This window comes from Desmodus rotundus, chromosome 12 (assembly GCF_022682495.2).
Source record: "Desmodus rotundus isolate HL8 chromosome 12, HLdesRot8A.1, whole genome shotgun sequence".
In the NCBI taxonomy this organism is placed as follows: Eukaryota; Metazoa; Chordata; class Mammalia; order Chiroptera; family Phyllostomidae; genus Desmodus; species Desmodus rotundus.
The window spans coordinates 71,768,118-71,787,579 of record NC_071398.1 but is presented as its reverse complement, the minus strand read 5'-3'; the positions used below and the strand labels follow the sequence as shown (position 1 = coordinate 71,787,579).

The 19,462-nt window shown below is 55.0% G+C and overlaps 1 protein-coding gene across 1 annotated transcript in view; it reads left to right on the top strand.

The window, feature by feature from the left end:
• Window positions 1–9,176: 9,176 nt before the first annotated feature.
• Window positions 9,177–19,462, top strand: part of RASSF5 (Ras association domain family member 5) — a 72,085-nt gene continuing 61,799 nt past the window's right edge. Inside the window, exon 1 of the mRNA XM_053914523.2 lies at window positions 9,177–9,695. Within this exon, the coding sequence (XP_053770498.1) occupies window positions 9,236–9,695 (460 nt within the window). The 5' untranslated portion in view covers window positions 9,177–9,235. The remainder of the gene's footprint in view (window positions 9,696–19,462) is intronic.

The window sequence follows — 19,462 nt, the reverse complement described above, 5'->3', positions numbered from 1 at the left end:
TTCCTCTCTTCTCTGCACTCCCGTCATTTGGGAAGCTGTGTAAGGGGCCTGCAGCTGGGGGAGAAAGAAAAGAAGGTCTTTCTTTAGAAAAAACAAACTCTTCAAACGTACCACCTAAGTGCCCACTGCGCTCTCCCCATACCCCACCACCGTTCGAAGCCCAGGCTGTGTCGGAAACACCGCCTTTGAGCGTTACTGTGGGCCATCCGGAGCACTCCCTCCATTTGCCTAGAAGCTAAAGTGGTGCCTGGGTGAGGCATTCAGACTTGGGCAAATTTAGTCTTTCCCCTGCGGAGCCTCCAGGGTCCCTTCACCGGATCCAGACTACTCACCGACTTGGGGGAGTGCAAGGGCCTGGGGGAGGCGGCATGCAGTACAGTAGCCCTAGCGGGGGAGGGAAACAAATGAGGAGCGAGTCTGAAGCGTAAAGACAACATTATGTTTGACCCTAGATAACCCCAGAAATCCCTCCCGCCCCTCTGGAGTTTCCACATCCTCAGAGGCCACTCTGCCAGACAGCGAGGCAGAGTGAGGCAGGCCGCTGGGTCTGGGCCCCTGACAGCCTGCAGGCTGCTTCCCCACAGAAAGCCCAGCCGTTCTAAAGACCCGGGGGAGGGTTGCTGGGGCTTTGCTGGCATCTGGCCTGGGTGGCTTTATGTGTGCCATTTGGACCTCATGTTGTGGGGCCCTCAAGCCCAGTGGGTTCAGATTCTGGGGCCCCAGAAGCCAGCTGCTCCCTCAGTGGCACCAGGCACTGGGCCACCCCCAGCGGGCTCTGCCAGTGTGCGTCCAGGCCAACACTTCCGGATCGTCAATGGCCCTGTAGGGAAGCCCCACGATGGGTTTCCCCTGGCAGCTGCTCTGGACCCCACATGCTTGGTGGAGCTCAGCAAGAGAGCCAGGGGATCCCTGAAAGCCAAGTGCAGATTGTTGGAGGATGATATATATGACCCAGGCCCTATGATCTCATGAGCAAAGCCCAGCAGAGGACCTACTCAAAGGCTCCAGTCCCTCCCAGTGCTGGGCAGAGCTGGGACATGGGTGCCTCCACCCAGCTAACGTTCTGCAGAGCCGGATGCATCTCCACAGCGGGCGGGGGCCACACCAAGGCCCACAACCAGAAGCACCCTGTAAGATCCTCAGGTACCTGAAGAGCCCTCAAACTCCCCCCTCTGATGCCTGAGAGCACTGAAAAAATGAAGGGCTGCTCAGTTCCTCAGATGCAAAGTGAGCGCCTGAAGTTGCCAGGCGACGAGACCCTTGCCTGCCCCTGAGGAGCTCACCTCCGTGGCAGAAGGCATTTCGCTGTCACGAGGAGGGTGCTGTGACGACAGCAGTACGCTGCTCCAGTGTCACATCATGTCACCGTCACTGTCACCGTCATCACAGGCAGGGTGCTGAGTTCAGCCAGCAGGGGGTCAGGGAAGGGCTTGGGGGGCAGCTGAGCAGAGTTACCTGGCGACAAAGGCATGGCAGGCATCCCCCGCAGGCAGGCCCGCCTCGGCGTGAAAGGAACTAGGAGCATCTGTGTCACTGGGGAGTAAGTGGAAATGGGAAGTCGGCGTTGAGGAAAGGGAGGAGTTAGACCCAAAATGTCCTCACAGCCGCCCTAAGGAACTTGGGCTTCCCCTCAGGGCTCCATAGAAACAGATTTTAGGTCAAGTCCAAGTGGAATTTTAAAGATGTGACCCTTTGGTGCCTCTATGGGGAGTGGATTGAAACACTGTGCCTCAGTTTTCTCATTTGTGAAATGGAGGTGATATCTTTCAAAGCCATAGCTAGAAATAGATTAGTTATTTTCACAAAGTACCTGGAACACAATGTGAGTTCTCTGCCCACCCTCCCCACCCCCACCTCCCTTGGCTTTGAGGTCCCTGTGCAGGGTGGGTCAGGCCACAGAAGCTCGTCTCAGAGAGGCTCGGTCAGTAGTAGCTCAGATCAGTCACAAATACCTGGGAAGGGTCCACGTGGCATTCAGATTCATGACCAGCACCCTCTTGAAAGTCTGGCTCAAGTTAAGAGGGGCCTACCTAGAAGGACGCGGGGTGGGGGGGGTGGCACATCCTGGCTCCCGGGCTGGAAGTGCCGCCAGCTCTGGAAGACCTGGCTGCTGGGCTGTAATCTCTACTTCGCTCTCAGAATCCATGAGGTTTCCTCTTTACCGGAAGGTATCGGGAATCAGAACACAGAACCTGGGGCCTGACTGGTGTGGCTCAGTTGGTGGGGTGTCATCTTGCAAACTGAAAGGTTGCTGGTTTGATTCCCAGTCAGGGCACATGCCTGGGTTGCGGGTTCAATTCCCAATGGGGGTGGATACAAGAGGAAACCAGTTGATGTCCCTCACATCAATATTTCTGTCCCTCACTTTCTCCCTCCCTTCCCTTCACTCTAAAAATAAGTAAATAAAATCTTTAAACACACACACATTCTGGGACCTCACCCACCTCCTGATTCCAATCAGCAAGGATGTGGCCCAGGAGCCTGCATTGCTGCCTGGCTTCCCTCATCTTGCTGAGATTGTTACCCGAGAACCTCAGGTTTGAGAATCTAAAGTTTGAGAGGCCTGAGGCAGAGTCTGCAGGTGTCCTGCAGAAGAAGTGCATGGCCCAGCACAGGCCACTGGCGGGGACGTGCTGCCCCAGACACCAGCCCCACTCTGACAGCCGAGGCAGGGAAGCCAGCTTCAGGGACAGCGCAGGTCTCCACAAAGGTTTGGCCTCTCTCCTGCTGGACCCACCCTTTGCTCTCATGGGGCTGCCTCACTCGCTTCAGCAGGGGAGACCTCAAAGGACTGCTGCCACTGGGCATTCGGGGCTCCCCTCCAGACTGATTCCATGAGTTTGTCAAGGGCGGAATTCCTGGCTCCTTTTCCCTCTGTTGCAGAAAAGACCCTGAATCAGGCAACCCCAACGGGAGGTAGTAAGGAATGGGCCAGGATGACCTGAAGTAGCTTCGATTTTATTGTCCTTGGAATTACAGCAGCCACTTGAAGCAGTTGGGTCCTTTCCCTGCGCCCTCTGCCAGAGAGAAGGGAGAGGGTGAGATAAGCGATGAGAGTGAGGAAAGGGGAGAGGGTGGGAGGGGAGGAGGGAAAGAGGAAGAGAAGGGGAGAAATAGATGGAGTGGACAAGGGGGAAGAGAATGAGGGGGGTGAAGAAGCAGACATGAGGAGAGCAAGACAGAGACCCAGAAGAGAGACGGGGGTGTGTGTGACGTGGGCTGGGGTGGGAGCAGGGATAGGCTGAGAGGTCCTCGGGCCACTCTGCTCATGCTGGTCTGTCACAGGCCCAGTCCTGGCTTCCGCCACAGCACCGGGCCCAGAACTGGCTTAGCGCTGGAATGTAAGCGGCCGTGGCTGGGAGCCTCCCTTCTGGCTGAGGAGAAAAAGCTGCTGACAAATCTGCTTGGAATAGCTGAGTTTTTCCAACACGGAAAGATGAAACATACACACAAACCAGTCTTATCGTGAGCCTGGCCAGAGAGGCCTGGGGTGGGAAAATCCCATTAACTGAGACACAGACAGAGAAGGCGTCACTCAACTGCTTGAAACAGGCCCCACCCCACAAGGCGACACCTTTCTAGGCCCTTCCAGGGGCCCTCAAACCCCCGCTCACATTCCCACCCCGGTTTACCCTTCTTGTCCGCAAGCACCTTCAAGGACCTAGATAATCCCCACGGGGGCACTCGACTTTGGTAACACAGGGAAAGCTCGTCCCCGTAAAGTGGGGATGGTGACCTACCAGACCTCACCCCTGGACAGTTACTAGCACCTGGAACAGGAAACCCAGCCCACTGACCAGCAACTTTGGAGGAAACACATGTGTCTTAACCAGGGGTCCCCACACCACCCCCACTGCCACCTAGGCCCAGTGGGTCTTCGGCACCTTCTCTTCTCCCTAGACCAGACAGTTCCCTCCTGTCCTCCCTCTCTGGGGGCGGGGGCCAGGGCTTGAAGGGGTGTTAAGAGATAAGCCCCGGATTAGGTACAGGTGGGGAGCAGTCATCCGAGTTCATTAGACATTTAATGAGCACCTCCTATTCGCCCCACACGACGTGATCAGAAAGAGCAAGAAGAGCCAAGTGAGGAAGGGGGAAACGCCAACTTTTCGTTGTGATGCGCGCTGTGATGACATGAGTGTTAGAGACACAGGAGACGGCGGGGGCGCAGAAGGACAGATGGCTTCGGCGTGGGTGGTTCTGGGGGGACTCTACCGAGGACCTGGCACCTGGAGAGCCAAACGGGATTTTGGTAGGTAAAGAAAAATGGGGAAAGGTTTTGCCAGTCTTTAATCTGCACCTGCAAAGACCAGAGGTTTTTAAACACTGCCACTTGTACCACACCAGGTGGGCGGCACAAAGGCAAAATCATGGATTTGAGTCCGGACCGTGACAGCTTTGGGGGTCAGTCGCGTGACTTCACTGAGCTTCAGTGTTCTCACCTGAGAGCCAGGAATGCAGCCAGCGCAGGGAGTGGCCGTGGAGTTGAAGCCCCGCAGGCAGAGAGCGCCTGCCACACAGCAGCTATTCCACACGTGCAGCACTTTACAAGGGACCTTCTCGGACATTTAAATTCCCTGACAACTTCTGTCATGGTGCCTGCTCAGAGCCCAGCAATGGAAGTAGAACGGACCCTCATTTCACATCGCAAGCAACTCCTGCTTCCTCCGGAGGCTGAGCTCCGGCCGCCCCGGAAGGAGAGGAAGTAGCGTGGAGAGCTGGAATCCCGTGGTTAACAGGGGTCAGAGCGTCTTCCCTCAAATGTCCACGGCGGGTCACACAATCCCATAAACACACAGCACACTGATGTGGTCCTGTTTTCACAGTGTGGTCTGTGAGTCGCATCGATCCAACTCTCTTATAAAATATGGGCCAATATCCAGACTTGTCGAATCAGTCTCTGGAATCCGGCACCACGCCTTTGGAACAAACTCGTTCACAAGGTTTGGGAAAGTTTAGGGACTGTGGTGTCTCCCGCTCCCTATCCTGTACCCTTGCTTGGAGAGACAACGGGCCTACACCATTCAGGTCTGTGTTTAAATGCCTGCTCCTCAGAGGCCACCTGGTCTCATATTAGCCCCTGTCACTTCCCACCCCCTTAACGCGCTTCATTTTTCATCCCAGCACTTAACCTGACAGTATGTTACATTTATGTTTGTATGTTTATTATCTGGCCCTACCCCTAAAATGGAAGTTCCAAGAATATGTCTATTTCATTGTTGTGCCTTTAGCGCCTAGAACAGCACCTCTTATGTAGTGGGTATTAAGTAACTGCTTGTTCAGTGAATCACTGTTCTGTGCCCTTGAAGATTGCTGCTGGCCACGTATTTCAAGCTGTTTTCCTGTTCTGAGCACGTGGCAGGTTGTACTTTTTGCCCTCCTTGGGTAGGTGGGCCGTAGGTCTGGCCAATGAATGAGTTGTGAATGGAAATGACTGGAGCTTTTAAAGGGGGTGTGAGGCCCTCCAGACGCTCAGCTTCCCTCTGGCATGGTGACTGGCAACACTGGATGTGGTGCCTGCCCCGTCAGCTGGGTCCCCGAGGGGCTTCGACGAACGGTCCCCTTCCAAACGGCAGAGGGCACGTCCTGTGAGTGGGAAAGAAGGCTCTGGTTGAAAGGCACAGAGAGTCGGGGGTTGTTTATTACTGCAGCGTAACCTGACCTGTCCTGACGGGCCCAGTGACCCTGTGCAGAGAGCGGTGCTATCAGAACCGCCATAAGGTCCCTAAAGGCTTCGGGGATTTCAGACTTCAAAAGCCTCAGAGCCAAACAAAACCCAAAACTTCCCCTTCAGAAAGTCAGGCCCCTTCGGTCCTTCCATTTTCCTTCCTGCTAGGAAGCTCAGGAGGGGGTTGGGGGACAGCCTTGAAACAGGCCCCCACTGGGGGAACGGACAGGCGAGGTTTAAGGTGACGCAAGGTCACCTGGGAAGTGACCTTGCACACTGACCTCACTGTCATAATCCGCCCGCCCGCGTAGTTAACAGTGAAAACAGCATACCCACTCTCCTGGGAGTGCGCCCCAACAGAAGAAAGTCAGTGGCTCTGGGCCGAGAGGACCTGCTGACTAGGGAAAACTCCCAGGGACACAGGAGGCGTGTCTCTGCAGCGCCGTGGCCTTACCCTTGCAGCCTGCGCGACACAGAGGGACCCCAGCGATTGTCACACTCAGTGTGGGACGTCGTGCTGACCCTACAAGAACCGAGCTTACGCAGTCCTTCCCTGGGGGGGCACAGTGAGTCCTGCAAGCATGCGTGTGCGTGTGTGTGTGTGTGTGCGTGCACACGTGTTGTGGGAGGGAGGTGATGCTCTTTCAAGGAAGAAGGGACTGGGCTGGAAAGAGGAACACATCCCGGGCAGGGAGTCTCCTGTTGGGTCCCGGGGAGGCAACTATCTCTCCAGACCTTAATTGCTTAGATCAGGGAGATGAACCTGAAGATAAACTTGATAAACTTTTGGATTGGTTACATGAAGTTGTGTTATCTCCGTTTTCATCTCTGTTCCCATCCCAGAAGCCAACTGTATGGCTTTGGCCCTGCATGGGCTCCTCCCCCACTCAGTGCTGGGAGCAGCCACTGCCCCTCCTCCTGCTGCAGAGCAGCCTTGGGAAAACCGAAACCAGAGCAATTTTCTGTACAGCTCAGGCAACCTGCAAGGGGCTTACCCCTGATTGTTCCAGAGAACCCCAGGCTCCCAGGGCCGGAGGACACACTCATCCTATGAACTTCTCTACCCAGAGAATCTGGCCTGCACCACCCCACCTCATGCTTGGTGGCTGGGGTCGGGGTAAAGGGCAGGGATGTGCTTGTTGGCAATTATTTCACAAATAACATTTGAAAACTGGCCTTCCAGTGACGAACACTTCGCCAGGTCCCCTGTTCTTCTTGCCAAACCATGCTGGCACCCAGAGCTCTCACTGGGTCCGCACCCTGAACCTCACCCAGCCCACTGCCCTCCCAGGAGGGAGGGAGCTCCAGAACGAGTCTCAGGCCTGTGGGGATGGATGGATAACAGAGGGTGGATACAAACAAATATTTACAGGCAATATAGGTTTCTGTACAACCCCAAGAGCCTGCCTGCAGAAAAAGTGGGAGATATAGGATAGGGAGCACAAAGGAAAGGCAAATTGTACTTTCCTTTTTAAACCTTCAGCCAAAGGCATTCCGGAGCAGCCCTCCTGTTGGGCTTTTCTCAGGTGTTTCCCAGGAGCTTCACCTGTCCTGCGGGGAAAAGGGTGGAGAAGCCTTAGACTGGAAGCAGTGGGTCCAGCAACATCAACACTTCCTGGGAACTTACTAAAAATGCAGAATCCCAAACCCGCACCCCAGACACACTGACTCAGAAACTCTGTGGTGGGGGGGGGAGGAATCCATGATTTAACAAGCCCTCCAGGTCATCGCCATGCATGCCCGAGTTTGAAAACCACCGAGGTAGAGAAAGCAAGGTTCAGACAGGGGAGAGGGAAGTTGGAAGCGGGGAGCAGGGGCTGGCTGGTGGCTCACACTCTGGAATCTCAATTCCTTCTCTTCACAGCCCTATGGCCTTGGCCACTGTGGGTCACTCTGCCCACCACCCCCATACGCCTCAGGAGATAAGAAGCTCCAGCTCCTGGTGAGGCCCAGGGAGCCTGAGACACGTCCCCTGATGCAGAGGCAGAGGCAGAACACTCCACGATCATCCCTGCCATGAGGGAGAGCCATGGACGGAGGCAGGCTGGGAATTTCCTGGCCACCCACTCACAGAAAGGTTCAGAATTACCTAAAAATTACTCCAAGGGGAAAACGAAAAACGAGATGAAGATTCCCCCACCAGGCACTAGGGGGAGACCCATCTCCAGCCTGGTAAGAAGGGAGGGTTGGGGCATCTGAGGTCTAAGAGATTTCAGGATATTCCCAACGTTGGTTGCTGGTGACCTCAGATGAACAACCAAACCGAACCCGAGTTTCAGGAGCACAGGCAGTGACCACTGAGCAGAGTGGTGGAACCAGGAGGGCTGCCGACGCCTCTGTCTCCTTCCTAGACCGATTTCATTAAGAAAACTAGAAGCTAAAGAGGGAGGGGGTCATACCGCTGGTCTGGGTCAGGGGGGGGACACACGTTCAAAGATACAGGAACCCCGTTTCCGCACCCAATGGGGCGATGAGCAAGACCCTCCACATAATTTGTGGGACCCAGTGCAGAAAGAAAACGCCCGGCCCTTTGTTCAAAAATTAATTGAGACCATCAAGGCCCAGGCAGCAGAGCGTCGAGAGGGGTTGGGGGTTGGTGTGCTGGTCAGGGTGAGGTAGCAACTACAATCTGTCCGTGGGCCCCTCCGCGAGCTGTCCACAGTAGATGCAAAGGAGGGCCTTGCGGGGACCGCTGCTTCCACGGCGACCACTGGAACAGCTGTGGGGAGAGAAGGGTTTGACTTGGAAGGACAAGCCCTCCCAGCCCAAGGGCCGCTGGAGCGTCCTCACAGTCCGAGGCCCACGATCACCCCAACCCCCGTCTTCCAGGAAAGCGACATCCTGCCGGGCAGGGCCGCTGACGGAGGGGAAATCCAAGGAGAGCGAAAGTCGCCCGCGGGCAGTGTCGCCCGCCGCGGGGGCAGCTTCTCGCGGCCAGCACGTGAAGCGTCGCCTCGCGTCACGGGACTCCGCGCGGCTGCGGGAGCGCGAGCGGAAGCCGGGCGTTCGGGACCCGCGCGGGGCTCGGCTCGCCGCGCAGGGGCGGGGCGGGGGCGCGGGCTGCGACCGGGGGAGGGAGGAATCGCGAGGGGCACGTCCCTCGGGTCCCTGCAAGTCGGGAGGGTGGAGGGCGGAAATCTCACGGTGGACCTTTCTTTGGCCCCCAGCGCTGGCGAGATGGTAAGCGGTCCCTCCGCTCGCCCCCACACCTGGGCGAGCTGGGGCGCGAGCAGGGGCGATCTGGTGTTGGGGGAAGTGGTGCGAGAGGGACAGAGGTGGGGCTGAAGGCAGACGGAGTTGTACCAAATACAGCCTTCCCACACAAAATCCTCCAGCTATCCTGTCCGTTTCCAGAAGACGCCCCGAAATCCACGCTCGTGCGGGCGCCCCCCATCGCCGACCCAGCGGCTCTGTCGGTCGGTGGTTCCCCGGGGTCGTCCTTCCTGCCTCTCCCGAGTCTCCCCGCCCCTGCCCCGCCCCGCAGCCTGCGGTCCCTTTAAAGGCCGCCGGTCTGGGGCCGCCCTCCTCTCGAGGCAAACTCGGGAGAGGAGCCGCCGCCGCGCACCGGGCATGGTCATGGCGTCCCCGGCCATCGGGCAGCGCCCGTACCGACTGCTCTTGGATCCAGAACCGCCGCGCTATCTGCAGAGCCTGAGCGGCCCGGAGCCGCCGCGGCCGCCAGCACCCAGCGGGTCCTCCCGCCGCTGCGCCCCGGCGCCCATCTCCACTGCGCCCGGGGCGCACCAGGGGCGTGGCACCCGAAGGGCTGCCCGCGGGGACCTGGAGCCCCCACCCCGGGCCTCCCGCCCGGCTCGCCCTCTCCGGCCCGGTCTGCAGCAGAGACTGCGGCGGCGGCCTGGAGCGCCCCGGCCCCGAGACGTGCGGAGCATCTTCGAGCAACCGCAGGATCCCCGCGTCCCGGCGGAGCGAGGCGAAGGGCACCGCTTCACCGAACTGGCGCTGCGGAGCGGCCGGGGCTGGTGCGACCTGTGCGGACGCGAGGTGCTGCGGCAGGCGCTGCGCTGCGCTAGTGAGTGTGCGGGCCGGGCAGGGGAGGGCGCGCGGGAAGACCGCAGTGCGTGGCGAGGAACTGCGAGGGGCTGGGGCCGGGAGACGGGCACTGCCCTCTCTAGCTCCAGGGCAGACCTCGACTTTAACTGAGAGAGATAAGCCCAGGAGACTCTGCTCTTTACCGCCCTGCCCCGTGTCCTTTCGTGACTGCCTCCTGCCCAGATGCGGCTCTGCGCTAACAAATACCTCTTTTCCTGACGGGTACTTGCCTCGCCCCCTCCTCAGACACACGCGTGTGGACACACACGCGCGCAGGCGGGGGGCGATGGCCGCAGCCGCAAGGTCATGCTGCCGTCTCTAGTGCACCCTCCTGCTTTTGCTGCAGGTCCGTGAGAGCGCGCAGTGCGGTGGCCGTTTGAGTCGTGCCCATCACGGTCAATAGCAAACGTTTGTCCACCTACGGCTCATGTCCACCTGCGGCACATCCCTCCTCCAGGGTGAGCTGCGGGGCCAAGGAGGCGACTTGGCCAGGCTTTGAGTAGAAATGTCTGTGAGGCTGAGGAGAGCCTGAGGTCACCCTGGACTTGTGCCGGCTCCTGCCTTCTGTCTCTGGCCCCTCACACCTTTGGGCTGCGCTCTGATGTCTGAGCGTACCCCGCCTCCTCCTCTTCTGCGGGACCGCACCGGTCGTCATGCTCTAAAATGACCCAGCTCTGGCCCCTTCCTCCCAGCGCGCTCAGCCCCCCAGGCTCCCCTGAGCCAGGCTCCCCTCCGACTGGACTGTGAAACACCGGGTGCCCTGGCTGTGGATTTTCTCAGCCAATGTGCAGTCCTTGGGGGTTTGTTATTCTTCTCTTCTTACAGTTAGGTGCGAGTATGTCTTTAATGAGCGTCCTCTCTCCACTCACACCCCTGTTTTCGCTGTTGCCCGTGTTTGGCAGAAGATATGCGTGTGTTTACATAGGCATTTTAAATATCTGAGACACAAAGCACAGACGATGGCACAACTCTACAGGCGTCTCTGCAAATGCGTTGTGGTTTGCATCCTTCAGCAGAGGCCCTTCCCCCACGGTCTCCCAGCCAGCGGCCGCACTGGACGGCATCCGCCTCTTCCACATCAGGAAACCCTACTTCGCCTCTCTCTGCAGTCAGTCCACAGCCGAAGCTGTGCAGTGAGTGCACCTCCCACCGCAGCTGGCTGCGGGAGCGAGAGCCGACTCCAAGCCAGGGTCAAGCGGAAGGAGAAGATTGGGAGGGAGGGGGATCCCTCCAACACCAGAATTCACAGTACAGGTGCCAGTTAAAAAGGAGAGAGCCAAAGTTACAGAGGTGCGTGTGCTGGGTGAGGGCTGCTGTCTTTGCTAAATGCCCTGACCTTACGTAGGATTGAATGCAGTTGGCCCTCTCAGGGGTCCTGGGGCACTTCACCGCGCCCACCAACCCCATCGACACGGGTGGTACGCACACTGTAACGGGTTTGTTGTGCGGGAGTCCTGGAGGAATCTACTTCGTTGGCATTCTAGTTTGTAGAGACATTTGGGGACTGTTTTAATTGCTGAACATTTGCACAGAGTTTTATGATTTTTGTGGGGTGGTAGTGGTGATAACAGTGTGTTTGTGTGTGTGTGTGTGCTCATGCGCACAGGGTACTCCATGACTAAATGAATTTGTGTTCACTCTACATTAGAATTGTTTGATTTGATTAGTTCATAGTTTCTGGTGGCAGGAAGACCCAGGTGCAGGGACATCTCCTCTGACTTTGTGCGACTTGGTGGCCCCCCCCCCCGTCGGTTCACCACGAGCCAGGGATGTCTGAGTACGAGAGAGGGGGTGCAGACCTGGAATCAAGGGGCTACAGAAAGACCTCGGCTTGTCACTCTTCACTCTGACTCACTGTGCACATCGCTGGAGGGGAACATGGGGAAATGGTCTGGGGCGCAAGTGAGGGTGGGCCGGGGCGGGCACCGCAGGCTGGGCCCACCGGGGGTCTCTCTTGCAGTGGGAGATCTAATTCCATGGCGGCGTTAGTTTGTTTGATCTTTATTCTGAAAAATGAGGGTCAGAAACACAACTTTTGAAGGGCAGCACTGCTCAGTAATTATAGCGGGGCCTGGAACCACAGACTAGGTGTGAATCTTGACTTTGCCACTGAGTCTCGGTGAGACCCTGTGTTTCACTCCCTAGTTTAAAAAATAGGGGTAATAACATTACCTACTTCACTGTTAGTGTAAGAATTAAGTGAATCAATATTCGTACAGTGCTTGGAACAGTGCCTGAGCAATGCGACCTGAATGGTCCGTGCCGCGTGGATGTTACTGCCCCTCCGTTCAGCAGCTGTAACAACTTGCTGGGCTCGGGGCACCTCTTCGGATCACCTTTCCAAGACCGGGGGGTTCTCAAACTCCTCCCGGTCGCTGAGCTGAATGGGGAAGCCAGTGCCACCAGTGTCCCCGGAAGTGTGGCGATATCCAGGAAGTCCTGGAAACGTCACTCCCACCTGCTGGCTGAGAAGCATCCTCCCAGAATGCCGGTGGCTTAGCCGTCACCAGGACCTTGGCACTTCATCTCCGTATCGCTTGCCCCCAGCATAGTGCCAGGCACGGGACACAGTTTCAGTCAGTCGTGCTCGATGAAGGTGGCTGCTTGTTGTTACTGTTAAACCTCCCTGCCCTTGGACACCAGCAGGAGGGCTGGGGTATTGGGGGACACCTGTCTGCGTAGGCAGCTGACACTGGGTAGGAACCTTGTTGGCAAAATGGGCTTTTAGTGAGGGAAGCTTTTAGAAAACCTCCTGCCTGTCTTTTAGTGAAGGTTCCCCTGCTTCAAGGGCCGTAACTGAGCTCTGGTTAATGCTGGATTTGCCGACAGGAAAGTTCCAGGGTGATGTTAATTTCCAGGCTTGAAGGAATTTGTTGGATAGAGAAGGAAATCCAGTGGGCATTGGTGAGGGGAGAGAGGTAGAGGTAGAAATAGAGAAGAGAGAAGAGAAAATGGTGTGAGCACATGTGTTTTGGCAGGGGTGCGGTGGCGGTGGGGAGCAGAGCCATTTCTAGCACTCCAGGAGGGAATGGTCAACAGCAGGCAGCGTGCTGCCCTTCGGCTTTGTTCTCAGAGAATGTCCCTCACAGGTCATGGACCCTTTCCTCTGTGAAAGGCAGGTAGAGTTGACCCTTGACCTTCCGCCTCCTTTTAGTGGATATGTAAGCCATCGTGGAGGATGGAGTGATCTCGCAGGGGTGTCCAACCTCTTGGCGTCTCTAGGCAGCACTAGAAGAAGGGTTGTCTTGGGCCACACATTAAATGCGCAAACACTAATGAAAATTGATAAGCAAAAAGGAAAGGTTGTAAGTAATTTACGATTTTGTGTTGGGCGGCATTCATAGCCATCCTGGGCCGCATGCAGCCCGTGGGCCTTGGGTTGGACACCCCTGGGAGAATGGGGGAACCCAACATTCCAGGAGGGTTGCTGGGACATACCTTGTGTGCTGCCAGGGAGCGCCACATACCTGCTCCCGGAGCCAGTCTCTCTCTGGAAGGGGCGTTGTTCGGAGCCATGATAGGTTAAGCAATTGGAATGACAGGGTTGAAAGGGGCACCCTGAGGCGCATCACCCTAACCTCCCCTTCCTGTAATAGCTGCTAATTACGGTGTGAGTGTGAGACATTTGCAGTGGCCTTCAGGGCTGAGGACGGGGGACTCCCTTGGGGAGTGATGCCGGTATCTCCTAGGGCCTCTTGTCCAGCAGCCTTGTCACTGCAGTAATGGTCGCGCTTAACCATTTGTTCTGCACAGACTGGAGCCTCGCCTGTGCCAGCCTCCGGGTCCTGCAGGCCCCTGCCGTGTCATGGGTTCTGTGTAGAAGAGATTACTGGGACATGGACCCCGAGTATCCCTGCAGCAGACCCAGACCCTGGGCATGTGGATGGTGCTTTATTTGTCTTGCACACCCAGCAGCGCTGAGGTGTGTGGCTTGAAGTATTGCCGTTGATTCAGGCCCACGCTCGGCTTTAGGTTAGGAAAATTACGCACTAAGATGGATGTCGTGCTGTTAAAGATAGTGGAGTCCCCCACTTGCAGCCCCTCCCCTGCCCCGGCTCTAATTGGGGTCTTCTTGGGAAAGGTCCTAGAGGAGTGTGGGGGAGCTGGAGGTGGGGGTACAGAGAAAGGACCTGGGATGCTTTGAGAGAGGCCTTCTGAGCTCCCCAAGCTGTCTGTTTCCTCTACTCCCTGCTTCCTGTCTTCTCAAAAGATGGAAGTGAAAGGATTAAATGTGGGCTTAATTTCCCCCATTCATCAGAGCATGAAATTTTCTGATTATGGAGTGAGAGGGGCTTGAATCCCAGGTACAGTCAAAAATGATTAATGCCACTTGTCTGCCAGCCTAATTAGACTTGGTAATGAACATGTGTGTTTGCCTGCTGATCCTGCGAGTTATTAGGTGGATGCGAATTGACATCTCCCCTCAGCACTGAGAGTTTGATCTGGGGTCCTCTCTCTTCTCCTCAAGTTCACCAGTGAATCAGCTTATGCCAAGCCTGGCAGCTAGGCCCAGAGTAACAGGGGAAGGCCAACCGCAGCCCCGCCCCCAGGTCCCTGGCTGGTGAAGTGACTCACCTGCTTCAGGAGCTGGGGCCAGAGGCTGGGGAGGGGTGGCTGAGGCCCTGAGCAGGCCCAGGCTGGCCCGCCAAGAAAATGACACAGGAAAGTGCTTCGTAGGTCAGTAGTGCCTTTTCCATGAAGAGCCCGAAGTGCTTTCTTGCTCCCTGCTGCACTCATCCTCGGAATAGCTGCGTGGGGTCGGAACTCAGGGAGGCCTTATGGTGGCAGGAGCCGCAGGCCCACCTGGCTAGAGGCAGGGTAAGATCAGGTGAACCTGACTGTCCTTGAAAGCCTGGGGCCATCTCTGGATGTTAAGCCTTTTCCCTCCTTCCGTCCATGCCCAGCATGGGGCCCTCTCTGGCTCCCCACACCCACTCCTCATTCCTCAGTAGCCCCATGGAAGGAGCTGCTCGCCACCCTTGCCCTGCCCAGGGTGCCATTAGGGCTGATGAAGGAGCTGTAAACACATCTCTGGCCTCATGGAAGGCCTCCCTGTTCGAATTCTTCTGGTGACAAGGTGAGTATTCTTGGGCGGGTGAGTATTTGTGGGTGTGCAAAGCATGCATACAGGTCATTTCCTGACTCCTACCCCGTGCCTCAGCACCCCTGGTGTGGTCTCCTCCTCACTACTCATAGGTCCACAGATCCAGCCTGCGAGGGTGGCAGGATGCTTTGTGCCTCGGCCTCCTGCCTCCTCCGCTGACCTCAGAGGCCACCCACCCCTCCCGGAGGGCTCAGTCCGGACCTCCCCTGGCTGGCTCAGGAATGCTGGCGGCCACTGACGCTGCAAAGGCCAGCCCTGACTGGGGAGATTGCTGTGCATTTAGTCACTTTCAGTTTTTTCCAAGAGTTTTGACAAGCTTCTCTCCACATGCTCGGGGCCAGATCTCAGTGTTGGAAGGGAAGCTGAGCCAGCTAAGGCTGTGGGGAAAGGTTGAGGAGTGGTGACGGCATGGTGTCAGACCGGGCGGCAGGCACTGCTCCCAGGGGCCTGGTGTAAGTGGAATAAAATCGGTGCTGGGGAGGAGTGATGGGGAGTCCCACCCCAGGGCCAAGACTGTCTTGACTCAGACCTGGGGGGCGTGATATTTTGGTGTTCTCTGAAGCACCCCACACTCTATGCCGGAGACATGGGCAGAGCTTGGTGGGCCTCGAGAGCTCTCCATGGTGTGGGCTTTGGCCACAGTGGCCGAAGTCCGTGCAATGCCTGCTCTAGCCTGCCTGTGGTTCCTGGCATAGAAGAGGTTCTTGAGAGATGTTCCCATAAGGGAAAGCTGTGGCTGCTTGGTCCTTTTATTGCCTTGTTTGGAGATGAAGGAGGAAGGGCAGCAGGAGTCCCTCCTGGCCTGGTAGCCAGGTGCCCTGTCTCCGCTGAGGGCTCTCGTGACCCCTGGTTGCTGTAGCAGGTTCTGATTTCTTTGGGATTACTCTTCACACACCTACCACCCTGGCCCCATGGAAGGCGTCGGGGGACAAGTGTGATCTGACACTGTGCTGAGGGTTGGCAAGAAGGATGGTGGGGGGAGATCCAGTGTGTTCATTCCTGTGTGTCACCAGGCGGGCAGGCCGGTGGCTGGGTATGTCACTTGCCTGTGACCATTGTGGGCTGGGTCATGTTTATTATCCATTGGAGGGCCTGCGCGCCACCTTGTGCTTCTCCTCCCTGTTTCTTGAACAAACATTCCCGGGGCGGGGTGGGTCTTACCCAGATGTCTGCAGTGGCTGCTGGCTATGGCTGCTAGGAAATGAAAGCTTGGCTTACAGGGACCTTTAAGAAACCAGACCACAGGTTCACGGAAGCCAGGCCTAAACCACAGGGATGTTCTTTGCCTCTGCAGTTCTTTAATCCTTTTGAGTTTTGTTTCTACTGGAGGGTGGACCTGGGAAAGGTGATGATTGTGTTTGTTGGAGATACAAATTGCTGCTCTATGAGCCTGTTCGGATGGGAATATTCCTGTAGATTCAGGGTTGAGAGTGGCCGAGAAATTGTAGGAGTGGAGATAACTTTATCTCAGAGACGACTTGGCCGTACCTGAATTGTGTTCTGGCGCACTGGCCTACGAGGTAGGCGGGGCAGGCTGAATCCCAGCCGCCACACTGGTGAGGGAGGTGCCGCACTCGGGACCAAAGAGCTCCTCCGAGAAGACCCGGATCATTGCGGCAAACCCAGTCCCAGAACCCAACACAGCATTTTGCCTTATGAGCTGACATCATCAAGCATGCAAGTTAGTGGAGTTTCTTCATTCATCTGCCAACAAATGCTGAAATGTCCATAAAAAGAGAGGTGCAGGAAAAAGGGAGGACGAGCCAAGTAGTGGGTCAGCCGTGTGCACGCCAGAGTCGGCCAGGGACACTTCAGCCCGTCTGCAGTGTTTGGTTTCCAGATTTCCAGCGTGTAAATCAAGAGGGCTTTCAACCAAAGGTGACGTTTTTCTAAATCCAAAGATAAAAGAAACACGTGTATCTTTCCTGTCCCCACCCCACTGGTGTTGGGTGGGTGTGGCGGTGTGGAAAAGCAGGTTGAAGATCTTTCTGTTTCACGCCGCCTCCTTATTGTGACCCAGGGTCAGAGTTCACGACACAGGACTAACCACGAACCAAAGTGAAATCAGGTTGAATCTCAGACGGGAAAGCTAGGGAGAGGAAGAAGCTAGGGAAACTGGGTGGCATTACAGCTGCCTGGCTCTGTCCCGAGGTGGTGGTAGGGCCACGTGGGGAAGAGCACACCTCCCAGAGCCCCCCAGGCCCACCCCAGCTCTGACTGGATGTTCCTCCAGGTCAGGCTGTCAGTTGGCTATCATCACTGACTTTCCTTGCTGACTTGGAGGAAGCTGTTTTTTTGACATCCAAGGAAGTTAGAGGTTTTGTGGTTTCTGTTGAAACAATTATATCCTCTCTGCAACTAAGGAAAGTATTCAAAATCCAAAAAAACAACACTTCAGAGATCCCTCCCTATGCAAATAGAGCAACAAATTCTAGCTGTAACCTGAGAGTTTTGACAGAAGCTGTTCAGTATACAAAAGTAAATGTCTATTTAGTGATGAATTTTTTTGTATATTTTATTGATTATGCTATTATAGTTGTCCCACTTTTTTCTCCCCTTTATTCCTCTCCACCCTGTACTCCTCCCATCCCCTTATTCATGTCATGGGTCGTACATAAAAGTTCTTCGGCTTCTCCATTTCCCATACTATTCTTAACCTCCCCCTGTCTGTTTTGTACCTACCATTTATGCTTCTTATTCCCTGTACTCCATCTTCTACCTTCCCCCTCCCTGCTGATAACCCTCCATGTGGTCTGCATTTCTGTGATTCTCTTCTTATTCTAGTTTGCTTAGTGTGTTTTTGTTTCGGGTTTATTTTTTATGTTCAGTTGTTGATAGTTGTGAATTTGTTGTTATTTTACTGTTTATAGTTTTGATCTTCTTCTTTTTCTTAGATACGTCCCTTCAACATTTTATATAATAAGGGCTTGGTGATGATGAATTCCTTTAACTTGACCTTATCTGAGAAGCACTTTATCTGCCCTTCCATTCTAAATGATAGCTTTGCGGGATAGAGTACTGTTGGCTATAGGTCCTTGCCTTTCATGACTTTGAATACTTCTTTCCAGCCCCTTCTTGCCTGTAAGGTTTTTTTTGAAAAATCAGCTGATAGTCTTATGGGAACTCCTTTGTAGGTAACTGTCTCCTTTTCTCCTGCTGTTTTTAAGGTTCTCTCCTTGTCTTTAATCTTGGGTAATGTAATTATGATGTGCCTTGGTGCGGGCTTCCTTGGGTCCAACTTCTTTGGGACTCTCTGAGCCTCCTGGACTTCCTGAAAGTCTGTTTCCTTTGCCAGATTAGGGAAGTTCTCCTTCATTATTTTTTCAAATAAATTTTCCATTTCTTGCACTTCCTCTTCTCCTTCTGGTACCTCTATGATTCGGATGTTGGAATTTTTAAATGAGGAGAGTTCCTCTCCTCATTTTTGTGAATTCTCATTTCTTCATTCTTTTCTGGTTGAATGTTTATTTCTCCCTTTTGCTGTAAATCATTGATTTGAGTCCAAGTTTCCTTCCCTTCACTGTTGGTTCCCTGTATATTTTTCTTTATTTCACTTTGCATAGCCTTCACTTCTTCCTCTATTTTGCTACCATACTTAACTCTTTCTGTGAGCATCCTGATGACCAGTGTTTTGAACTCTACATCTAATAGGTTGGCCATCTCTTCGTTGCTTAGTTCTTTTTCTGGAGTTTCGATGTGTTCTTTCATTTGGGCCATATTTCTTTGTCTTGACTACCTGTTACATTGTAAGGGGTGGAGCCTTAGGTATTTGCCAGGGCGGGGCAACCCACTTTGCTGTGTAGTGGCTGAGTCTCAATGAATGTTTCTTCTTTAACTCTTTGGTTGCCAGGCTTCCATACAGTTCGATTTTCTGGCAGTTCTGGTTGTTTTTTTGTTTTTAAATATGTTGTTGTCCTTCTTTTGGTTGTGCAAGGAGGTGAAGTGTATCTACCTATGTCTCCATCTTGGCCGGAAGTCTAGTGATGAATGTTTTTAAAAGCATATTTCAAAATGGGAATAGATTTTAAACCCAGCACTTAAAATGGTGAAGCCTGTTTTTTCAAATTTTGTTGGGCCTTCGCTGGGCTCCCTCTTCAACATGGAGGTCATCTGGTCAAAGTTTAGAGGTCGGAGGCAGCAAAAGTTCATCATCACAAGCATTCCCCTGCCTCTAGTGAGTGCTCCTCCTAAACCACCCCTGTGGTAGAAAATCTATCCCATTTTCAAAGGCTCAGCAGTGAAGATTCTAGAGCCCCAAGCCCTGTGTCTGGGCTCTGCCAGACCTTTCCTGCTGGGTTCCCCGATGGGAACCCTGTCGAAGAACAGCTCAGTGAAGAGGAGAAAGGAGAAGTGTGGTCAGTTTATGCCCGAGGCCCAGTGGGGCATTTGGGAGGGATTTTTTTCCCCACTGCGTGTGACTCATTTAAAAATTCCCCCAGCACGTGTGTGTTGTCCACTCTGAGGGTGGCAATGGCAATGAGCTCAGCCACGCGGGCATCCCGGGCCCTCTTGGGGATCTCACGGGCAAGGGCCAGAGTCGCAGTGGGAGGAGCCTTGAGTCCCAGCCCTCTCCTGCTGGCCCCAAGTGTCATTTCAGGATCCAGACCCACTCATGACCCTCTTTTGGTGCAGAGGTTGCTGGG